Genomic DNA, 25,097 nt, shown 5'->3' with positions numbered 1-25,097 from the left:
TAATAATTTTAAAAAGGGAAAAAAATGTTACTACTGTGAATTGAGTCTTTTTGAATATCCAATCTCTGCTTATATACCTTCACTTGAAAAGCAAGGGCCAAAACCAGAGCGGTCCCATTCAACCACAGCGCAAGATAGCAGGAGCTTCCTGGTGACGTGGGGTTGTCTCAGTCTGAGAGAGGAAAGCACCAAGAGCTCCCCTTCCTGCAAAGATAAGCAAGTCACTCTATTCCAGAGCAGCACTTTCTCTTTCTTCAATCCTTCTCCCTCTGCAGAAAGCCATCCTATAGGCTAAAATGGAATAGGTATCACTGAAATTCTTTACGTGGCCTTGAATGTGTGGGAGGGGCTCTATTTCCCAGAGGACCCCCTAATTCACTCACAGATAAAATGACTCCCAGCTGAACTAGAAATACGCTGCCCACAGGGATGGCCCTCACTAATGGTTTATGAAAGGCAGCAGACGCCCAGAGATTGCTGCGGTCCCTTCTAACGTGCACACCGCCTTCTTTCACATGCCAGATTGCTTGGGAGAGGCCCCAGTGGCCTCTGGGACACAGGAGGCCTTCAGAAAATATCTGTTGCCTGAACAAATGAAGATGTATACACAATTCTGTTTCTGTGCCAATGATATTTTTCAAGTTTAATAATTTATGGTCAAAATCTAAGCGATAATAAATTACCATGGGGATTTTTTTCACTTACTTGTGTTATCTGCGAGTAATAGTTCTTTAAGAAGACACTTTTGGAGTCCTTTCTAATTAGTTCACTCATTCAACCATGTGTTTGCCGGGTTATTACCCATTGGACTTGAACTGCCCCTAGAATTCTAAGCCAATAAAAGTCTACCTTGAGTATAAGCGGTTATTGGTTCAAAATATATCCAAAGTTTACAGATATACAAGCCTACCTTTTCCTCTGAGTGTACTTGGGCCAATCATATGAGGTCTCTGGGTCTTATTTTCCTTATTTCTCAAGGGTGAAGTTGGGTGCAATGAGTTCCAAGGACCTTGCCAGCTCTTATTCTCATACATTTGGCAGAATCCTGGCAGAGGATTCTTCAAATTAGAAGTCACTCTTTCGTTGCAGTTGGCCTCTTAAAGACTTTGCGTTCTATTTCCCTCCCTTGTCAACCTGATCTTCACACCAGCAGAAACACCCTTCTTTCCTGCCACTTGCACTGGGTTTTCTCTCTCTTTTCCCCACACTAATCCTACTGCTGTCCAGGGGTTTGTAAATGCCTCCAAAAGAAATACATACTCATGTATGTCAATAACTTACAGGCTATGTGCACATGCGGTCAATCTGTTAGGATTTTTCCTTTAAAGATATTTATTTATCTATTTATTTATTTAAGAGAGAGAAACAGAGCACACCAGCAGTGGGAGGGACAGAGGGAAACGCAGACCTCCTGCTGAGCCAGGAGACCCACTCAGGGTTCGATCCTAGGGTGCCAGGATCAGGACCAAGTTGAAGGCAGGTGCTTAACCCATTGAGCCACCCAGGTGCCCCCAATCTGTTAGATTTTGGAGGGTAAGAAATATCCTTTGTTATTGGGTGTTCCCAGGCACCCAGCACAGTGCCTAGAACCCACTGAAGGCCAGTGCTACTCGAGGATGAACTACTTCCTTCATGTATCAGAAGCAGCTTGGTGAAAAGTGGCAAGTTCCTCAGCCCACTGGAGGTCTACCTAATAAAAATCCATGGAGCCTGGAATCAGCATTTTTATAAGCATCCTAGGTGATCCTTCCACATCCCCAAAATTGACAGCTTCCTTAATAGTCAGTCAGTAAATATGTGCCTAATGCTGAATGCGTGTTTCCAAAGGAAAGGACACTTGCCCTTTCTCCCCGACAAAGGTCTTGGCCTCACAAGGGCAACAGTAGGGAGAAAAAGCACAGAAAAAGTACTGAGCACTCAAACCAGCAGTTGCTGAGTGTGTACTGCAAAGGACCCTACCTTCCCTCTCAGGAAAAAACAAACCGAGATTCCGATCCTCTAACATCAGTGTAACCACAGGTTGAACAAGCAGGACTTGCTCAACGTCATGGTGACCCTGCTGTCACTTCAAATTCATGGACGAGGGCTGGTTCTTTTCTGCCCCCAGATGACAATTCACCGAGGTCCCACAGCTTCTCTGACCACTCCTGAGTAATAGAAACACTACTTCATTTTATTTATTTATTTACCAAGAGAGCATGTGTGAAAGAGAGAGAACACATATGCAAAGGGGAGGGGCAGAAGAGAGGGAAGCAGACTCCCCACTGAGCGGGGAACCCAGTGTGAAACTTGATCCCAGAACCCTGAGATCACAGCCTGAGCCAGAACCAAGACACAGACACTTCACCACCTGAGCCATTCAGGTGCCCCAACACCACTTCACTTTAATAAGAACAATGTCCAGATGCAGTAACAGTCAACATCCCAGCTGTTCCCCACCTCATGTTCCAACTCCTCTACCCCTGACCACCGACAGGTTCTGACCCCTACAGAGGTGAGGAGGGCAGGGACACCTGACTTGACTGGCAGTCTGTCAGCCAGCTTCATGCTCCCTGGACTTGGAAATATTTACAGGGGACTCTTCTTTCTCTGAGGGGTGGTTTCGTGGATTTGAGAAAACCTCCAGCCCACCTCACAGTCCTGGCTTTTCAACTATAGATCCTTTGATGTGGGTGATACCCTACCTCTAAATGCTCCATGCTGAGACCTGTTTGCCCTCCTCAGAACTCTCTCAGATGGGATCTAAGATGGTCCACACCAGCACTCCCTCAGGCACATGGCCCACACCTGGCCCCTAGGAAATCCTCACACAAACCTGAGGTGCCAGTCACTAGACCCACCCTCTTTCCTTTGTTTCCCCGTCAGAGCAGCCAGTCAGCCTGTCTTCCACCTTTTGCATCTTCCAAGGTAAAGTCCTACACAAGTCCAGTGTGTGTTTCCTCAGTGCCAGGATACAAATAAGCCCTCCGTGTCGTTCTGTGAAGCCCCTCTTTCTTGACATGAGGTGAAGGATACAGAGTCCCTACTCTCTACTCACAGAACACCAATAGCTCTTTCCAAATGTACTTTTTAAAAGTATTTTCCTTTATGATGTATATGAAGAGTTACGAGATGTCCACCTCATTCTCAGACAGCTTCTTTAAAAAATCAGCCCCTTGGTCCAGGAATGTTCCGTGGTGTCTGATATCTGCCATTACAGGATCACGTTGACCCCTCTAACAGAATGAGACTGCACTGGAATATTTTATCATGCCTTTACTGAAAGCTCAAAGAGTAAGCTGCCATCAGATAGTCTTTGAGCTCACTCAGAATGAATCTCCATGTGGCAGAGAGACCTTTAATCTTCCCACCTGGGAGGTCCAGAGCATAAGCCAGGACTGTCAAGACCAGACCCAAGAGAATAAAACCATCAAAGGGGCTGGAATTCCCTCTGCCACCTGCAGCCCACCTTCCGCACTCTGAGTCTCGGTATGAAGACCCACCTCTCCACATTAGTGGACACCATTGGGGGCCTTATGTTTCAGAGAAAGCCAGTGCCCTTCACCCTCACCTGTAGCCTGATCCCAGCAGTTCTTAGCCTTGGGTAGACATCTATGGGTGGGCTTCACAGGCATCTGAAATCTCCTGAAAAGTTACATTAAATTTTCAAATATGAACACATCTATCAAACACAGCTACGTATTTTTAACAGATTCTCAAGAGGGTTCATGATCCAGGCTTAATGCAGCCTCGGAGTCTCAACATGGTCTCCACAAGGACAACGACGCTGTGATCTAACGCATACATCCCAGCCAGGACAGCATTGCGATGTACCTACTATGCATTCAAGCCATTCAGTCAGACTGGAGGTCTCACGTAGGAGAGTGGGGGAAGCAAACTCCAGAAAAGGGGACTGAGGCTAAGCTGTGGGCGGTTTTAATGTGAAGGCTGAAGACTTATACTCGTCTTGGAAGAGGGGAAAACGGTTAAACAAGGAGTATTAAACTATCACATTGTGTTGTGATTGGTCATCTGCCTGCCTTCCCCCCCCGGGGGCATGTGATGTGATGTGAATGAACTGTGGGAAATCAGAGTCTAATTCACGTTAATACTTCCCTCATAATGGTAGATGCTTAATAACTTGTTAGAGTCAAGAGGGAAGTTAGGGCAAAAGGAAGGAAGAGAGGAAAATTGGGGAAAGAAGGAAGAAAGCAGAGGGAGAAGAAGAAAGGGGGAACTGTACTTTCAAAATGTATTTTTTATTATATACATTTTGTAGATGGTAGCTACTCTTGTGGTTAGCATGGTATAAAGTATAGAGTTGTTGAATCACTATGTTGTACACCTGAAACTAAAGTAACATTATGGGTCAATTATGCTTCAGTTTAAAAAGAAACTGGGTGGCTCAGTGGGTTAAGCATCTGTTTTGGGCTCAGGTCATGATCCCAGGGTCCTGGGATGTAGTTCCTCATTGGGCTCTCTGCTCAGTGAGGAGCCTGCTTCTCCCCTTCCCTCTGCCTGCTGCTCTCCCTGCTTGTGTTCACTCTCTGTCAAATCAATCAGTCAATCTAAAAAAAAAAAAAAAAGTAAAAGAAAAAGAAAAAGAGCACTTACAATATATAAACCATCGCTACGAAGGTGAAAAAATACATATATGTACACACACACACACACACATATATAATAGAAGAGAAAACAGAAGACCATTACATTGGTCCAGGCAAGCAACAATGAGAATTACTTATATTTATGAGATGCTACTGTTGCCTTAAAATTCAAATTCTCATCTTCCTCTAAACAGTTAATCTGTAACATGTTCAAGATTTGTATTTAATGTCCTAATTCATTATAAGTAGAAAGGATCTGTAAGTGTTGCTTTACCAACCCTGTTAGTGAGTTTACTCTCATCTATCCCACACTTTTACCCAGTTTCCCTGATGAACAGCATTCATTTGCTGATGGTGAGGAATAGAGTGTGGGCATGGAGAGAGGAGACAGTCACTGACCCATGGGGCCCCCACATCTACGACATCTGTCCCTGCCCTTCTACTACCCGTTCCCTACTTAACCAGCCAAAGCCATTGTTATGCCTGGCTGACTCGCAAATCCTGCTGGCAGGGATGTACTAAAAACCTGACCTTCAACTCAAACTCTCTAATCCATATGCTATATGATGTTTCTTCTCAGATTAGGGGGAATTTGGATCAGTCCTGGGTTCCGATGACATTTTTTGCACTTCTAAGATTATGATTTAATCTGTCTGTGGCAGACCCACCTGAAGCTCTTTACTGTTTTTCCAGATAACCTTTCAGATCATTCTAAGCTTGTCATTTCCTCTTTGCACATTTTATATGCATATTTCATGTTGAATTTCTGTAGCACACCTTCAAATCTGGAATCCCTAAATGTTCATTCACTTCCTTTATAAACATCCTAGTTCATAAACAAAATTATTCCACAGAATTCTTAGTACTTGGTCCAGGCTCCAGATGCATATGTCTACCTTTGCCTGTATGGTCACCAAAAAGGAACACATACCCCTCCACAAAGTCGACTGTAGATCCTAGTCTTTTAGAAACCTCAGCAGTGAATCTCTTTAACCTCAAGAATTTTCCCATGACATCTCTTCTCTTGGGAGCCAAGCCAGAGCAAGCACATGACACAAGGTAAAGATAACAAGATGGGGGCTCCTGGGTGGCTCAGGAAGTTAAGCATCTGCCTTTGGCTCAGGTCATGATCCCAAGGTCCTGGGCTCCAGCCCCGTGTCAGACTACCTACCTAGCGGGGAGTTGCTTCTCCCTCTCCCTCTACCCCTCCCCTACCTGTGCTCTCCCTCTCTCAAGTAAATAAATAAAATCTTTTAAAAAAAAGAACAAGGTAAAGTGAACAAGTGGTAAATCAAGTTACGTCCCCCACAATTATCATTTCTCAATTATTTAGTGAGCATCTATTATATGCAAGTTGTTGAGAGGAAGGAGGAAGATTAAGAGGGAAAAACAGACTTGACTGAAATGGTTACCTTTTGTAGGCAAAAGAAGCAACCAGAGATATACGTTATTCATCATAATGCGAGGTGCCCCATGACTGTCTCCTTACAGGCATGGGGAGAAGAGCAGTTCATTCTGGCTACAGTGGGGACCAGCCCTGGCTAGCAGTACAGAGTTACTCAGCTCCAGAACTTGCTGCAAGAGCTTCTGGATTTTTTTTTTTTTAAATGAGCAGTGCATATTTTATGCAGGCTCTCCTGCTTCTTTAATCTTGTTAACCAATTCAAACTTTTTTAGAGCCCCGTTTCCATAAGCCGTGCTGAGTTCTGTACCACCACCTTCTCCCTCTGATTTGGATGTTGAGAGTTCTCAGATGGGGTTAAAATGAGTCTGGAAAGGAGGGCTGGAGCAAAGACAGTCATTCTCAAATATGGATAGAGCACTCTGGTTCCATTCTCCGGACCATGGGAACTATCATGCAGTCTTTTTTTTTTCTTCCATTAGCAGTGTTTTAGGAAGATAATTCTGGTGGCAGATGGGCACTCAACTCATGACTTGATAACATTTGTCAAATTAATGAATGAGACAAGAGACCAGAGAAGGTAAGCCATTAGAGGCCAGGTAATTAGGCTCTTTCAATGATCCAGACAATAATGAGGAATTTAGGAAAACAAACATGGAAAGAAAGTAATAAATACAGACACTATCTGAGAGGCAGAGCGATGCCCTCATGGAGGTCATTAATTACCTCCCCTGAATTTGTCTGGCTTTCCTCCTCCCTGGGAGTTGATGGGATGACACCTCCTGGTCTGGTGTTGTATTTAGCGCTGCCACGTGTTGTTAATGGCCAATGAGCTGCTGTAGAAAATGACATGACTTCCAAACCAGAGGGTTTAATCCCCACCCCTCAAAAGCTGTCATTCCTTCTGGCATCATCTTGGCCACATTCAAGATAGTGAGTGCTCCATCAGCTTGGACACAGAAGTGACTGCAACGAGCTAAGACCCCCTGCCAACTGATGGTGACATGAAAAGAAATAACTTTGTTGAGCTAATCCACTGGGATGTTAGGGCGGTTTATTACCACAGTATAACCTGATCTATCCTTACTGATCACGTTTGTGTTTGCCTTTTGCGTCCATCCTGCATTAACAAAGTAAAAATGGTGTTGCTTTACTTCTCATGAGCAAAACCAACCAGACTGGCAGAAATCCACAAAATTTTTTGCAAAAACACGGGCGCCAGCCTAGGTGATACCACATTACATTCTGACCGCTTAATTTTCCAGCATTTATTGCTTTTGATGAATTTTCCAAAAATTCTTCTTTTGATGGCTCTGTTCTTCCCGTAGGGTTTTCATTAATATAATTATTTCATTGAAACTATTAGTTTTCCTCTTTTTAACTTACTACATACGAAAGCTTAAAACGAACTATGTGCTTCAATTTTTTGGAACAGCTTCAGGAGAATACGTGTTATTTCTTCTTTGAAAGTTTGGTAGAATTCCCCAGGGAATCCATCAGGTCCTGGGCTCTTGTTCTTTGGGAGGTTTTTGATCACTGCTTCAATCTCGTTACTAGATATCGGTCTATTCAGGTTGTCAATTTCTTCCTGGTTCAATTTTGGGAGTTTGTAGTTTTCCAGGAATACATCCATTTCATCTAGGTTACTTAGCTTATTGGCATACAACTGTTGATAATAACTTCTGATGATTGTTTCTGCTTCCTTGGTGTTAGTTGTGATCTCTCCCTTTTCATTCATAATTTTATTAATTTGGGCTTTCTCTCTTTTCTTTTGGATTAGTGTGGCCAATGGTTTATCGATTTTATTGATTCTTTCAAAAAACCAGCTTCTATTTTCATTGATACGTTCTACTGTATCTTTGGTTTCTACCTCATTGATCTCTGCTCTAATCTTAATTATTTCCCTTCTTATGTGTGGAGTTGGTTTGATTTGTTGTTGGTTCTTCAGCTCTTTAAGGTGTAGAGACAGATGGTGTATTCTGGATTTTTCAATTTTTTTGAGGGAGGCTTGGATGGCTATGTATTTCCCCCTTAGAACCGCCTTTGCTGTATCCCCAAGATGCCCTTCAATGGACGAATGGATAAGGAAGATGTGGTCCATATACACTATGCCTCTATCGGAAAAGGTGAATACCCAACTTTTGTAGCAACATGGACGGAACTGGAAGAGATTATGCTGAGTAAAATAAGTCAAGCAGAGAGAGTCAATTATCATATGGTTTCACTTATTTGTGGAGCATAACAAAGAACATGGAGGACATGGGGAGATGGAGAGGAGAAGGGAGTTGAGGGAAATTGGAAGGGGAGGTGAACCATGAGAGACTATGGACTCTGAAAAACAACCTGAGGATCTAGAAGGGGCGGGGGGTGGGAGGTTGGGGGAACAAGGTGGTGGGTATTAGTGAGGGCATGTGTTGCATGGAGCACTGGGTGTGGTGCAAAAACAATGAACACTGTTATGCTGAAAAGAAATAAAAATAAATAAATAAAATGCAAAGAGAAAAAAACAAACTATGTGAATTGGGTGCCTAATTTGCACATCAATGCAACCTCATCAAATTAGCCTTGAGGTGTAGTAATTATTCTACTAAAGAATTTTGCTGCAGAGTTGGGAAAAGAAAATACAAATGAGAATTACAATAATATGGTGATGTAATAGGAGTAACTTTTTGCCATACAATTAAAGTCATTTTGGAACAGGTTTCTTTTCAATGACTCTGAATGGAACTGCAAATCTAGCAAAGGCATATGGCTAATTCCTATGTTTCAAAATACAAAAATAAGTGTAGCTTAAGGAGAGTTTTATCACTTATTGCATGAGCCAAGCAATGCTAGGATACACGCGGTCCTGGAGTCATCCACAGATTCTTCATCTACAGACATCTTTGTCTGTAAAGTAAGAGGAAATATATGCTATCTCCTCTTCTCAAGAAATATGCAAGAACCCATGAGATAAGAACTATTGAGTTTTATTGGTAACCTTGACATTGTTGTATGGGAACAACGTTGCATCACCTACGTAAGGAGTTTGACGTTCAGTCCCCATAAGGAAGGCTTGTAGAACTGTGGGGGTAGTGAAAAAGAGGAGAACCCAGCCTGATTCTTAAAAAGAACTCTCTTGCTATACATTCTAGTATCCAGAGCCTTCTAAAGGAATCAGCTACCCCGTCTTTGTCACTTAACGTTTTTTAATCTGAACTGACAGCTCACTGGAGAATAACTGTAGGGAATAATCCCCACAGTGGCAGAGGGATGGATGAAATCAACCATGAAAATAAGCACTGGCCCATGTGTCTATAGCCTAAAAGAAATTTGAGTGAACATAGTGCTGTGTTTAAACCAGGCACCATATACTTTGAATCGCCTGTAATATTTTCTCCTGCAAATGTTCATTGGAAGGGAAAAGCGAAGAGAGACTGCTGTTTGGAAAGCCAGCGTACATCTTGCTTTGTCTGATAAGTGTGGAGAATTATGTTATTATTTTCTTAGCATAGGAACAGCAGATGGACATACTCCTTCTCTTTCCCCCATACCCATAGCTCCCTTCTTAGTGAACACAGCTTCACTTCTACGCTAACGATTTAAAATTTTCTCTGGGAACACCACGCTCCATAAATGTTAGCTATAATTTTAAACCTTTTAACCTCCACTTAAAAGGTGGATTGGCCTTTTGAGGGAAGGTCACCAAGGAAGTTAATAACTGTTTCTCACATTTATGGGGGGGAAATAATGGGATTGAATGTTACACGAGCGCTTCTTTGAGCTGCCTCTTATTCTACCCAAATGCATTTTCTGTCATTTAACTCACATGGCGTTAAGAAGGTGAAGTGTCATAATCAGTGATGTTCTCGGACCCTCAAAACTCTCAGAACAAAACAAAAACCCACCCCTGATTATTCCTGTGTTGGAGAATAAGCAGCGCCTAGAGAACCGACATCCGTTAGGGGTCTCATTGCTTTCGACCGTATTCTTTGCTGAGTCTCTGCCGACCTCCAGAAGAGAAGGAAACCAGTTATTATGGAAGGGTTAGGATTTGCTGATGAATAAATTTGGTCTCATCTGTTGAACAAATAGAATTCAAATCAAGAATGAATGTTGGGGCGCCTGGGTGGCTCAGTGGGTTAAAGCCTCTGCCTTTCGCTCAGGTCATGATCCCAGGGTCCTGGGATCGAGCCCCGCATCGGGCTCTCTGCTTGGCAGGGAGCCTGCTTCCTCCTCTCTCTCTCTCTCTCTGCCTGCCTCTCTCCCTACTTGTGATCTCTCTCTGTCAAATAAATAAATAAAATCTTTAAAAAAAAAAAAAAAAGAATGAATGTTGCCATAGATAGTCTATGACTCCCTGCAGGTTATGGAAAAATCAATCAAGCAAAATCAAGGAACATGTAGAATCTATCCACGGGAATTTAGTCAAAATGCACATTTAAATCCTAGGCGTTCTCATTTGATATGCTATTAACACCTGAAGAAGACTTAAAAATCTGATGGGAAAAAGCAGGAGGGGGTTATTTAAATCTTTTTTGGAAGGAAGATCTTATTTTTAAAAAAAAAGTTTATATTGATAGAACCGCATTTCGTCCTTTACTCATGTTGTATGCTTATTTGAAGAGCACGATATCCACCACACGTTCCTCAACAGCTCACAGTGATGCTTTTCCAGTGCTGGGGAGAGTCTGACTAGTTCCCGGGTTGTCCTAGCTAGTCATAGAAATTTCCAGCTCTGGTTTCCCTCTGCACCTTTCAAGAACTTTTTCTGTATGTCTTTCTCTTTTCTACTTTATATTTTTGTCTAACTACCTGAAAGGCTTTCTTTGCCTTCAAGAAAACTATTGGTTAAAAAATCCATATGCATAAACCCCTCTTAACACTTATTTACATTTTTAATCAATCAAAGATGTTTACCACACTCACTTACAGCTTCTCTTCAGCATGAGCTAACTAGGTTTCACCACACTGGATAAATCTGATTACAGATTAATCCAGGCACCCTTATTAGAGTGTCCACTGACAGATAAAGGATAAAGAAAATGTGGTACTTATGTATACCATGGAAGATTCTTCAGCCATGAGAAAAAAGGAAATCCTGCTGTTTACAACAACCTGGATAGATCCTGAGGGCGTTATCCTCAGGATATCCACATATCTTAAGCCAGACAGAAAGACGGATACTGTATGATTTCACTTATATGTGGAATCTTTAAAAAAAAAAAACTCATAGATTCAGAGACGAGATAGATGGTTGCCAGAGGAGTGGGATTTGGAGTGGATGAAATGGGTCAAGGTGCTCAAAAAGTACCAACTTCCAGTTAGAAGATACGTAAGTTCTGGGGATGTAATATACAGCATAGTGAATATAGTTGATAATACTAGATCATATATTTGAAAATTGCTAAGAGAGAAGACCTTACAAGTTCTCATCTCGCAAGGATAAAACAATTGTAACTCTGTGTGATGAGGGTTGTTAACTAAAGTTTTTCTGGTAATTATTTTGCAATATATAAATATACCAATCATAATGTCATACGCCTAAAACTAATACATTACATGTCAATTATATCCCAAAAAGAAAATTATTTTATTAAACTTATTTTATATTGAAAATAGTTTATTATTTCCTCCAGAGGCGCTGATATATATATGTAAATTATATATATAGTTATATATGCAATTATGTATGTGCTTATACATTGTATATAAGTGCATTGTATGTATATGTACATTGTATATATAAAATATATTAAAATATATACGTATGTATATGTATTGCATATATGCATACTATGTGTATGTACATTATATATACTGTATATATGTGTATATATTATATTTGCACATTATGTGTCTATATTGTACATATATACATTATATATATACATTGTATAATGTACATTTTTTGTTTATATATAGGTATATAATTTCTTTATCTATCAAACGGTCATGTTGGACTACAACAGACAGAAACATCTTTAGATTACTCCTAAATGGACCATTCATAGTACTGGTTCAACATATATGCATGCATAAGTTTGAGTCAGAAAAAGCAAGATGATGGTGTTCCAAGGTCAAGTGAGTTTGGTGAGTGTTGGATGAAAAACGCTAATCAGGTTTCTTTAATGCCAAAATTCTAAGTTATTGATATTCTAATGCTCACTGTGGGTTTCCAAATATAGAATACAACATACAGTATCTCTCAAATTATTTGACCACAGAATGCTGTTTTTTCCTGAGATCCTGTGGAATGATGTTTGCGAATGTGTCTCACATGAGGAAAGAATGTCTATTGTGGACTTTTCAAAAGAAGGTTTAAGTCACAGTTGGTGTCATTGATGGAGCACAAGGCGAAATCGGTTCCATCCAGCCCAGGGAGCTCAAGGAGCTCTATTTAATTAGTGTTATGGAATGGATCCAAATATCACTATACTCACTCTCACCCAAAAAAACAGGTTTATAAAACGAGAATGTCTTTTTTAATTTACAAAAAGAAATATAATTTTTTTAAGATTTTTATCTATTTTTTTGACAGATAGAGATCACAAGTAGGCAGAGAGGCAGGCAGAGAGAGAAGGGGAAGCGGGCTCCCCGCTGAGCAGAGAGCCCGATGTGGGGCTCGATCCCAGGACCCTGAGATCATGACCTGAGCCGAAGGCAGAGGCTTAACCCACTGAGCCACCCAGGGGCCCCAAGAAATATAATTTTTAAGTGGACCCAATATGATTGTCCTTTGGCAAACAATTTCTCTGCTTATAGAAGGACAAAACCATGAAAATTCTAATCTTGGCAGAAGATTTGCAGATGACCATGAATATGAAATTAAGCATGTCGATTATTCAAAGATAATATGGCCATGAATATTTGCACAAGGAGGTATATCTGCCCCCTGGGCCAGGTAGGTCATGGCCTCAGAACACCATCCCAAACCCAGAACTGGTTTCTGTAACGCATCTCTTTCTGTGCTTCTGGTAACAACTAGCCTCTGTCTGATGGTTAGTTACTTCCTACTGCTATGTTAAAACTTTCATCAGTTCAAGGCCTTCAGTGGAAATGATCTCTAAGCAATTTCTGTGGGGTTAACACCCATTTCTGTTTTGTTCAATCCTCTATTACCAGCATTTTGTTCAGTAATTAATTGACCAAAGTATTAGAGGCTGGAGACCATCTGTCTCTTTAACTTGGCTTGGTGTAGATATAGATATAAATATAGATAGTATACAGATGACATACATTATGTCTGTAGGTATGGGATTATATATAGATATGGTGGCATAAATGCAGATACAGGGGGATATTATACAAATATATATGTATGTGATGGTGTATTTATAGATATAAATAGATATATCCTTGTCTACATAGAGAAATAGTCAAGGGGACCTGATATGATTGTGTTGTGACCAAACCATTACAGATGAGTTCCATGCAAATTCATATCCTGTCACTCTGAGGGCATTTCTGAGTACCTTTCTGGGCCTGCTACACAGTATCATGACCTCTGGTGGTAATTATCAGATACTGTATGGTGGTTCTTAGGAAGTTCTTTGATTCTGGAGCACTGGAATCACTTCCCCCCATTCGAGAATAAGAAGCTCCGGGAGTTTATGCCACAGACCACCTGGAGCCAATGACTTCCTGGGGCAGGAAGAGGAGAAGATGAGCTTCAAGACAGGACAGGCTCTGAGTGCAGTTCATGCTTCAGAGCCCCTGGGGAGAGGATGAGATAGGGGAGGGGTGGGGAGTTCACCTAAAATTTCACCACCCTTTGCTTCTTGCCCTTCTCTATCCTGTTTTTCTTTACTCCCATCCTAGTTTCTTCTGGAAGTCCTTCTTAATAAATCACTGGCACTTGAAGCCTTGGCTCAGGGTTTGCACTGGGAAAAACTGGATCTAGGAGACCAACTTTATAAGGTTGTTGGGAGGATGGAAAAGAACTATGAGGGTCTAGAACCGTGCCTGGCCCCCCAAAATTAGCTATTGTCTTACAAGATGCAGCCCAAGTGTTGACTGATTTTCTAAAAACCTTTGTTGATGTAATGCAGGCATGTAGTTAAAAATCATGACAGTGAGAGGGTTTGTGAAGAAATGCAGCTGTACTCCCCCCTACCCTCAGGATTACTCCTCCAAGGTGAGCACATTGAACCATTCCCAGTTTCATTCAGGTCTTATGGGCTTATCTCTGTGTTTCTGAATACTTTCCATCTCTATCTGCCTCTTCATTTATTAGCTGGATGTCTCATCTGCTCATTTCCTGCTATGGTGTATGAGGGTTTCGTTCCTTTACAAGTCTACTTCCTTTTCCTCCCTCCCACTGATGGAAGTATAGCCCTGATCTTAGTTACCTTTGTGACCTTAAATATCACCTTTAAATCCCCATTTGTTCGGTCCCCTGCGGAGGGGGTCTCTTGATTCCCCACTTAATGCTCTGGTTCTCACTTCCCCTCCTCCCTCCCAGGAAACTTTCACTTCTCATTGTCAAGGATTTTAGTAGCATTTATGTTCTCGTTAAACCTTGCATACCTTATTTATAGGCTGTTTCAAAACTTGAAAGCCAGTAAATACTTTTAACCTTAATATGGCTACCCTATTATTTCCTACAAAGCCAAGAAATGTGTTGTGATCACATGCCCTTCTAGTCTGGATTTTAGTGCCACTCAAAGAAAACATTCAGATAAACTCTCCTTTTGTCCTTCACCAAGTCCTCAAAATCACACATCTCACTGCACAACTGGGTCATGTTGTCTGTTTCTTTTATTGTTTCTTATAAAACCATACCTTGTTCTTATATTGTTTGTTTGTCTTGCCTGAAGTATCTTATTACCCATCTTTTTTTATTGTGAGAAGAAATGTATACTTTTTTTAGGAAGTGGCTACCATCTTCCAGCTTCTTCTTTTTCTACAGCATTGAACCGGTTCCACCTTTCTCCTTGGAGCTCAGGGACTTCTTGTTCTGATTTGGAACAACCCTTTCATTTCTTGATCATGGCTTTCCCAGAGAGCTTTTGTTTTTGCTAAAGCTTCTAGTTTTTCTTTTTTTCCATATTTTCAAATTCTTCCATGATCTTATACATTCTACCACTTCTATGGAATCTTCCTTTTTTTCTGGAGAGAGTTCACCTAAACCTTGACTTCATGCTGCAATCTAGACTCATTGCTTTCTAGAACTTCCAGACACGGTTGTGGTGGGGCTTCTGGTATTTCTGGCCTGTGTGTCACACACTGCTCCCTGGGTCCTAAATATTCTTCTTTCTCGGCTCACCACCTCATTTTGTTGAAGTACCTTTCAATTTCCTAAGAAAAAATGTGTAAAGATAGGATGTATAAGCTTTGACAATTTCCAGAATGGGCCTTATTCTGCTCTTGCTTTTGACAGAAAGTAGAGCCAGCAATGGAACTCTTGGCTGGCAATCATCTTCTTTCAGAACTTTGAAGGCAGTGCTCCTCTGATCTTAGCCATATGGTTTTGCTAAGGGGAGGTCTAATGCTAGTTTGACTTATGTTGCTTTGTAGATTGTCTCTTACTTGTCTCTCTGAAATTTTTCTAAGCTTTTAAAAAACCTTTATCTTTGATATTCTTCAATTTAATTGGGAAGTATCCAATTGGTCCTCTCTTCTTCCATCTTGGTTGGAACACAGTTGGAAGCTGGAGTGGCTTCCTAAGGGCTTGGAAGAGTGTTGATAGCTCAGTGTATTGGGGCGAGATTGGGAACTGACTGGCTTTCTTAGGGTGCATAAGAAGAGGACTTTACTTCGATGTGCCCACATCCACATTGGAGATCCTAATCCTTCCCCAGACATGCTTTTCAATTTCTTTAGAGGAGAGCCTTCCCATGATTTTTCCTGAGAGTTTAGGTTGTCCTACCTGTGGTGATGGTAGGAGATCAGCTGTCACTGAAGGGTCCCCTGGCAAATCCTGCTGGTCCAGCAGGCCCAGCCTCCTATGAGTCCCCGGCCTCCCTGATGCATTCTGGGAAGGTGCAGCTGCCTTTGGGATGGCCCATGCTGCAACTTCCTCCTTTTGCTTTGCTTCGGGTGCTCCTTTGCTTTTAATCTTCCTTGTTTAATGCGGCATCTGGAAGCTAACATTATGTCTCATACTCAAATACTTGTAAAAATACTCCAACAAGAGTAGCCCCAAATATGCCCACAAAGGCAGTAATAGGTGGCAAGTCACCCTCATATCTAAAAGAATATGCTAAAGATACTGAAAGGTTCCCTCGTGTCTGTTTTCCCTTTTTTCCCAAACAGTGATTTTATTTCAATATTTTTTTGCTAGTGGAAGAACAGATTCATTTTTCAGAAGAACATTCTCAAAGTTATGGAGAGATGGCAAAGCAAGCTGCTCCAGTTGCAGGCCAGGGGAAGAGCCACTCCCTTTGGTCTGGGCTGCTGGGACCCCCGATGACAAGGGCTCTGGACCCCCTGGGTGGTGCTTTAGAATGCAGATTTTGGCTACTCTCTGGAATTGGTTTTTCTAACAAGCTCCCCAAGTGATTCTGTCCACAATTTGAGATAGGCTGCCTAGAGCTGGCCAAAAAACAACCCACAAAAGAAAGAAGCTTGCGTGGTTCAGCACTAGCTGGTAATTTGTAGGGATTTTTAATTGGAAGAGTATTTTTCTCTTGTTATCCAAAAGATACTGAGATCTCTGCCTTAAGTGCAAAAGAAACAAACAACAGATTAAAGATATCTCTGGAGATGATAACAATGACCACATGTGAGATGAGTATGTCATACTCTGAAGCAGAACTGATTTTGCTTGTTTTTAACACTATTGTTAAAAAACAGATTTCCCCCAAAATTCACCTTCTGCACTTTTTCGAAGTCCTCCCTTCTGGGCACACTGTTTTCCCCACCCACTTAGCGAAGCTTCTGTCTACTGGTGTAAGCTGAAAATGCCCTTAATCAGGGAAATGAAGGGTTCCTGACCTATGCTCTTGTTTCTGCCATCTTGGATGTTATTTTCTGGGGAGCTGGTGGGGGGGGGGGGGCAGATATCCAATTTTACCAATTCAAGTTCTTCTGGTTGGGTTGTCCTAGATTCTGTTCTTTTTGCTTCTCCTAGGGATTTTAGTGAGCAGCAAACATGAACAATGAATACAGCATTAGGGAAGCAAAGGCTACATCAGGAAGTGTGAGTTTTCTATTTGGAGACCCAAGAGCCCATTGATTTGTAAGACAGAATGGATCTAGGAGTCTAGTCATTGTTTCCGATGAAGGATAAATGTATCTAGAGAACTTTTCACTGCCAGCAACAATACTCCAGAGACGACAATGTCACAGAGTTCTATGGGCAACATAAGCTGATACCGTACTTGGTTACTTTCCTTAAAATGTCAAAATGAGCCCAGTGAGGCAGCTGCCCAATGTCTAAGTGTAGATGAAACATTCTCTTACCATGAAGGCAAACTTGTAACACAAGTCAATTGTATTATGGCCCTTCCTCACCTCCATTCTGCTCAAACCTCTCACCTCCCTCCCTGCAACCCCATGTCTCTGTTCCTTATAACAACTCGTGCCTCACACTCAACCTGGCATCTTTATCCTCAAACACACATTCGAATTTCATATCAGCAGGCTTTCCAAGATGTTTTGCCTGCTGGACAGAGGTGCAACTGTACACGCTTTCCCAGGAGCTGAGCGATTCATCACTGAGCAGACACTTCCAAATTAGCCTCTGTAGCCGGGTGCCTTCTCAAGAGCAAAGCCTGGGAGAGCATCCCTGTATGAGTGAGGAGTCAGGAGGAAACAGCCTGGCCCATCCATACAACCGATTCTGCTATATTCAGGGCTTGGAAGGGGCACCTAAGATTGAGTCATTTGTAATACTCACTAGCCACATAAACTTGGGAAGATCAAGCTAGGTGAACTTCGGAGCAAAGTTCAATGCGAAGAACATGGCAATGATATTGTCTATCCATGTGGTTATCTTGGAAAACTAATCATTCATATTAAATCAAAGTTCAGGGCACACCACATTTTCCTCCCTCTGCCACCAGGCATCCAAGGCCCCACCTGTTTCTCTCCCTCTGCTCCACCAGGCACAACTTTTGCTGGTACCTCCCTGAGCCCTCGGAACTGCAAAGATTTGCAGAGTGGAGAAGGATTGTCCTCTTCCCTTTGCCATCCCAAGACAGTATAGCTTGTTCCCCAGTGTGTGGATATAGAGAAACAGCTTTTTTTTATTATTGAAGTAAAATATGCATGGCATAAAAATTGTCATTTAAACCATTTTAAGGTGTACATTCCATGGCATTAACTACATTTGCGATGCCCAACCACCACCATTGCCTACTTCTAGAACTTTTCATCACCCTTTCCATAAACTCCATACCTGTCAGCAGTGACTCTCCATTCCCCACCCCCAGGTCCTGGTGACCAATAATGTGCTTTCTGTGTCTACGGATTCACCTATTCTGCACATTTCATATAAATGGAATTATACAGTATATGGCCTTTGGCATCTGGCTTCTTAAACTTTGCATCACACATTGCCCTTTCTGTTTTTACTTGGTGCCCTCTGTTTCCCTAGGAGCAGGCTTGCACCAGGGGGCAGGGCTAAGGATGAATTTGAATAGTCTTTACCATGCTGCTCTTTTCAGGATTCTGGGCACTTTCAATGAGAAGCCCTCTCCCGGTTCCTTCTCCTTGGCATGTGTGCTCTACCCTCTGTAATGCATTTCTATGAGGCTCCTCTAATTCCCAGACATGCCCAGAGGTGTGTAGGCATCAACAATTAAGTAGTAGCTTGTACTCCTTTCCTGCCCACCGTCAAACCCAAATCACCAGTTTGCCAACAAAGCCCACATTTGCTTGAGCCTTGGAAAGGGCAAGGAAATGCTGAAGTTGAGATCCCAGGTGGAGTGATTATATGAGTGCAATGTTATACTTGGTGTTAATAAAAGTGAACACTTCTGTAGTATTTGAGTGCCATTTTGCTTTCTGTTATCCTAAGATGTTCCAAATACCTTGAAGGCATAAAACACACCTGTATTTCTCCAGAATTTTCCATGGACTTGCCCTTCAAATGCAGATATGCATGATGCTTCCCCTTTTCTCTTCCCCAGCCTTGGAAGTAGTCCACGTAAATCCCAGCCAATGTAAATCTGATTCCTTTGGTGGTATGGCTCTATTATGTGTGAGACTTCCTAAGGAAACCCTTCACAAAGATTCAAAAGAAGAAATTGTTTCTAATATACAGTTGATAAATAGAAACTGAGCAAATGGAGAAACGGAGGATTCTTGGCTACTCCTTTGTCATATTAAATTATTTGGGAGGTTTCGAGTCACAGATTTTGCCCTAGTGTTCTCTCTAGGAAATTCAGAGTTTGCTGGAATTTTGTTTTATGTTTCTTTTTTAAAATTGTAAGTTAAAAAAAAGAAGTTAGGGGCGCCTGGGTGGCTCAGTGGATTAAGCCGCTGCCTTCGGCTCAGGTCATGATCTCAGGGTCCTGGGATCGAGCCCCGCATCGGGCTCTCTGCTCTGCAGGGAGCCTGCTTCCTCCTCTCTCTCTGCCTGCCTCTCTGCCTACTTGTGATCTTTTTCTCTGTCAAATAAATAAATAAAATCTTAAAAAAAAAAGAAGTTAAATGCCCTAATGTAAATTTCTATGCATCTCTTTTTCTTTCATAGTTATTGGTATTGTAGTTACATTTTATATTTACCATCTATCATAAAAATCTTTAATCTTTCATGCATAAGGTCAGAGTTTCATCCCTAAAAATCTTCATTTTATCCACATTCTCTGTAGTTAAATGTCTTTGAACCCTCCTACCTTGTGTCCATATCTCAGTATGCTTTACAAAATGAGCCTTTTAGATGTTCCCTGCTTTGCCACTTTTTTAAGCTTTTGTTTACATATTGTTATGTATGTGACTTTAGTTCTTCAGACCAGAGTTACATTCTTGTATCACTCCCTTGTGCCTTTCTTTGCACCCAGTACATACCTGGACATATTTTATAGCCCACCATTTTTTGCTTGCAGATGCCAAATTAGTTTAAGTAACTCAAAGTTTTGTTTAGGTTATTTTAATGCCTTTCCAGGCAAGCTGTAGATTATGGGAAAGAAACAACCAAGCAACATGAATACACCAACATAAAGGAACGAAGACACATTTGGAACCATGTCTCATTAGTAGGTTAGGGTCTGCTGCACCTACCCATCTGCCAATATCTGTCTGCCAATATTCCCCAGTCTATCCTGCTTCTATGCTGATTTAGATAAATGCTTTTCTAACCACAATGAAGCAGTATGGTATTTAAGGCAACCATGAAAATAAGCACTGACACAAATGTGCCCCTCACCTGAAAGGAAGCAGGACAGGCTTGATTTGAATCGGGCAGGAGGCCAGATGCAATCAGATTCCCAAAATCTGTAAACTCACCAAAAGGAAAGCTCAAACCCCATTCTCCTGGGACCCTACAGATTGCGGGAGATCCTGGGAGGTCAGAATTGAGCGGGCCTCCCAAATCTTCAATAAAATGTGATTTTGTATAATAAGAATGTGTGGGTGACAAAATCAGGCCATTCTCTTAAGCTTCCAATACATGGGAAGACTGGGTACTTTTTCCAGAGAGACTTAATTTCTCAGAGCATTTTTAGGTTTGCTGCAAAACGGAGCAGAAGCTTCAGAGAGTTCCCATTGACTGGGTATTTCGCGGCCTTGTCTCATACACACTACCTCTACCTCTGGAGTCCCAGAGCACCCCAGACTTCCATGCAAGGCAGGACATGCACTGCACCAAGTGCTGAATAGACCTAGAGTCATTCACCAACCCAGTGGGCACTGGCCGTCCCAACCTGTCCAACAGGGAAGCTCTACAAGGGACCCGAGAGCACAGATAGGTATTTGGTGCCCCCTGGGAACTGTCAAGCTACCATTTCACTGATACAGGTGTGCCTGGCTTTGAACAAACCCAATTTAAAAAGAAGTACTAATAAACCAGATTATATGTTTAAAATCTGACTTAACATCGGGGGCGAACTGGGAGCGATCTTTGCACCACTTTCAAAAGATAAGCTCTCCACTTTCTCTAAGGTTTAAAGTCATTCAAACTTCCCAGAGCCTCTGTTGCAGGCACTCCATTCTCCACATTGTCCTTCAGAAATATCACTTAAGCCATGCTATGTCATCTGGATATTTCTCACATTCCAGACTGTAATATCCTCTCTTCCTTCCTTTCGAGGATAACCCTCCCTCTCTTGAACCCTCTCTGCTCTCATTCCACAACCTCCACGGACACTGCCTTGGCCTCTCTAACCTACAGAAAACCCCTGGCCTGATTCCCTGGGTCCTTCTGGTCTACCATCAGTAGGGCTCTATAACAGTTACTCCAGACCTGATTGTTTTTTATGAGTTCATCTTATCTCCACAAATAGACTATGAACTCCTTGAAGGCAGGATTAAATCCTACATACTGCCTGGCACAGTACTAGTGCCTAGCTGATGTTCAATAAATTTAACAAAATGATTCTTAAATTTACAGTCACTGCTTGATTTCCTTACCAAATCCTCTAGGTGTCCTCAACATAGAATTCAATGTGTATACACTTCTCAAGAACCTATTTGTTGTGCGAGGGCAGGTAATGCAATATTCCACTTTATAGAACCACTGGATTTTTTCTGAAGGAGCATTTTTAAAAAGATTTTATTTATTTATTTGAGAGAGAGAGCATGCACACAAGCAACAGAAGGCAGACTGAGAAGCAGGCTCCCCACGGAGCAAGAAGCCTGATGTGAACTCTATCCCAGGACACTGGTATCATGACCAGAGCCCAAGGCAGATGTTTAACTGACTGAACCACTCAATCATCCCTAAAGGAGCATTTTTTAAAAACAATAAGAACTAGTTTAATGTTACAAACAGGAGTTATTTGTGTTCAAATTGTGTACTAATTAATTCTAAGTAAAGGAAAAGCAGGAAAACACTTCAGCTAAGACCCATGGGTTCAACATTGATCCTTGTATGTGTTTGTAGGCATGTGGGAAAGCTTTTGGCCTGAGATTCGGGTAAAGGAGGAAGTGAACTTGCAGCAGTAATTTTCTCTAGATCATTCAGTGGCCAAACTCACAGTCTTCCTGCTGCAGAAACTGTCCAGTGCTAGATGGGCATAGGAGAAAACATTTAGTGTGTTCAGTGTGAAGAAGCTCATCTTACTTTTCAAATAACAAGGAAATCTTAAAAAGATTTTGTTCTCTCAGTTCCTGGCCTGTTTCTGAGGTGCTGACAGGTCATGTCTACTTTGACCCTTCCGTGTGGAGGTGATTGGTGAACACGGGGTCCTGTCCCTTTGATCAGCAGACAAAATATTCAGACTCGGGCTTTTGTATCTGCAAAACTAAGAAGCATGGGCCATGTTTAAGAAAAAAAAAAAGCCACCAAAAGTGTAGAAACTTGAAAGTAACATGTGTGTGCAAACTGGGGGGGCCTGGAGCAGCGGGGGGGGGGGGGGGGGGGGGAGAAACGCCGTTGACGGGACCTGTGATCCAAAGCAGGTTACAGTTCAGCCTCGGTTCTGAACTCCGGCCGGGCATTTGCCACAATAACTAAAGGGACTGAGCTTTCACACTGCAAAGCCACTCTTGAAAGCCTCCGTGGCTTTCCCAGGCCGGTGTGGGAAGGCGGAGAGAGAAAGGAGTGGATGTTCCTCCCACTTCTGGCGCAGCCCTGCCTGGCTCTGCTCGGTACCCTTGGAAGCCATGCCTGATGGGGGACAGCATGGTCCCCTCAAAGGGCACTTGTCTCCCAGTGCCCCCACGACCCTGGCCGGCCCCGAAGAGACGAGGGCGGGAGAGCAAAGTCCTTCCCTCGCGGCTCGCGCCGGGCAGGCTGTCGGAGACCCAGCCAGCGGTGGTCGCGTGTGTCTCAACTGCACGTTCCCTTTCTCTCCCTGCAGCCACCTCATCCCTGAACTCCCAGCTCCAGCCGCTCCAGCCGCTCCAGCCGCTCCAGCACCCGCCGCCCGGGCCGCACGCGCCCCCGCAGCCCCCGCAGCCGCAGCCCCAGCCCGCCCCGCCCCAGCAGCCGCCTCCCGCGTCCCAGCAGCCGCCGGCTCCGCCCGCTCAGCCCCAGCAGCCCCACCCCCACCCCCAGAACCAGAACCAGCACCAGAACCAACCGTCTCCAACTCAGCAGAGTGCAAGCCCCCCTCAGAAACCCAGCCAGTCTCCGGGACATGGCCTTCCGTCGCCGCTCACGCCACCCAACCCTCTGCAGGTAGGCTCCCCGCCCCGCCCCGAGCCCGGGCCCTGCCCTCGGGCGGCGCCCCCCCAGCCCCCAGGACCCACACGCCTCCCCCCACCCCCTTCCGAAGCCCAGGGCCTGCGAAACTTGGCATCCGGGGCCACTGCACCTAATGCGAGTGGATCCCTGAGACCCAGGGAGGAGGAAGTGAGAGCAGGCAGCTGGGGAGGCACGTGAACGCAACAAATGGAAGCCCGCGGATGTTGCCCTCCGCTGGATAAATGTTTTCTCTTTCCTCCTGTGAGAGGCCCGCACTGGAAGTGCACTTGTAGCCCGTAATAATTCCATTTTATGATACTTTCTGAAGGCTGCAAAGAGAGCATCCAATTAAAATTATTACCAGCACAGTTTTGTAGCCCCGTGGAGAACTGCATCTCCTGTCCATGAGGCATGGTGGTTATTTCTCTATATTATGAATACAACAGTGTCTTACCTTAAGTACTTTGTGCTCTTTTGTTTCTATTTTTCTAAAGACTCTCTGGGGTTAAGAGGGTAAAGAAATTCAGCCCTAGTCTGTGTCCCAGATTCCAACCATTCCAACCATGCTCTAACAAGTCCTCTGAAATGATGCACGGAGACTCAGCAAATCCACATCTTTATAAAACAATAAAGCTTCTGCACATTCACTTTATTACCTTGAGGCTGTGGGCATCAAAAAAATAGATATTCAGGCTAATTATGACAGCTGATCTTTAATCTCCCCTCATTCAGAAGTACATACCTTTAAAGTTCAGAAAGCCATTCTTAACTTAGATGCCTTTAAAATAAATTAGCTTCAAAACATAATGGCCATGACGTCAACACCTCCAATCCAGAAATTAATAGCGCAGGTTTTGACCTACATAATGATGGGCTCCCCAGTGAGATGACCAATGATTTAGTACCAAGTGAGCAGCCTGGGCGCTCATTTCAAATGCCAACTCAGCCTCCTCCTTAGTCCTCATTGTGGGACACAGGCAGCCCTCCCCTACCTGAAGGCAACAGTCGCACTGCATCCTTAGGTCCCTAATAGCAAAGTATGCGAGGTCACGCTAGAATGACACACGGACATTAAGGCAAGTGGATTAGAGACTTAGTATTTTAAGAACTGACTTTGTCTGTTGTCCCTTAACTTTGTTTCTGTGAACTTGAATTCTCTCTCAATGGTGGCCCAAAGTTTTCTTGGAAATGAAAGCATTTGAGTGAGATGAGTAATCGCATTTTCCCTGGCACTTGGGTCATGACTACTTTCAACATGAACGCTCTCTTGAGTCGGTTTTGAAGATGTGTTTTTTAAAATCTTACAAGTGTGAGACAGTGTAATACCTTTGACCTGGGACTGACATGAACACAGGCTATAAACATCTTCGGTGTGCACTTGACATCCACAGAGGAAAAAGGTACGATCAAACTTACAAGATGCACAACTGTCGCCGTCCCAATGTTTTTAGTGTTCGGAATTCAACTCTGTTATTCCAAAGAATGAGTTTAAGGCTTTTCAGGAGCAGTTAAATTTGACGGACCTATACACCGTCTGGTTAAACATTTCTTCTACCTGAGCCACCCAAACAGGTGAAATTACCAAAGGAAAAAATGTGTCCTTCTCTGAAGGGTGAGATTGCTTAGGTCAGTCCTCTGTTGTCATGTAGAATCCGGTGTTCATTACGGTGGAGTGAAACTCTGAAATCTGCGGATAACAGTCTTCTCGGAACACTGTCAACATCTTATAGATCTCTATTGGCCAGTGAAAGCCAGGTGTAGACAACCCATCTGAATGGCTGTTGACAGGACTTGTGGATGAGGTGACCAGTCCGCCCCATGGAAATAAATTCTACTAGGAGAATTTCCAAAAGTTGTCCTAATGGTTTCCTATGAAAGTCCGGGGCCCACGTTTTGT

At 42.9% G+C, this 25,097-nt stretch overlaps 1 protein-coding gene across 1 annotated transcript in view; it reads left to right on the top strand.

Moving 5' to 3' along the window:
- Positions 1-25,097, top strand: part of POU6F2 (POU class 6 homeobox 2) — a 389,523-nt gene that overhangs the window by 245,768 nt on the left and 118,658 nt on the right. Inside the window, exon 5 of the mRNA XM_046020899.1 lies at positions 22,875-23,194. Within this exon, the coding sequence (XP_045876855.1) occupies positions 22,875-23,194 (320 nt within the window). The remainder of the gene's footprint in view (positions 1-22,874; positions 23,195-25,097) is intronic.

Source organism: Meles meles, chromosome 10 (assembly GCF_922984935.1).
Source record: "Meles meles chromosome 10, mMelMel3.1 paternal haplotype, whole genome shotgun sequence".
NCBI lineage: Eukaryota > Metazoa > Chordata > Mammalia > Carnivora > Mustelidae > Meles > Meles meles.
This window is presented reverse-complemented; position numbering and strand designations above follow the sequence as displayed.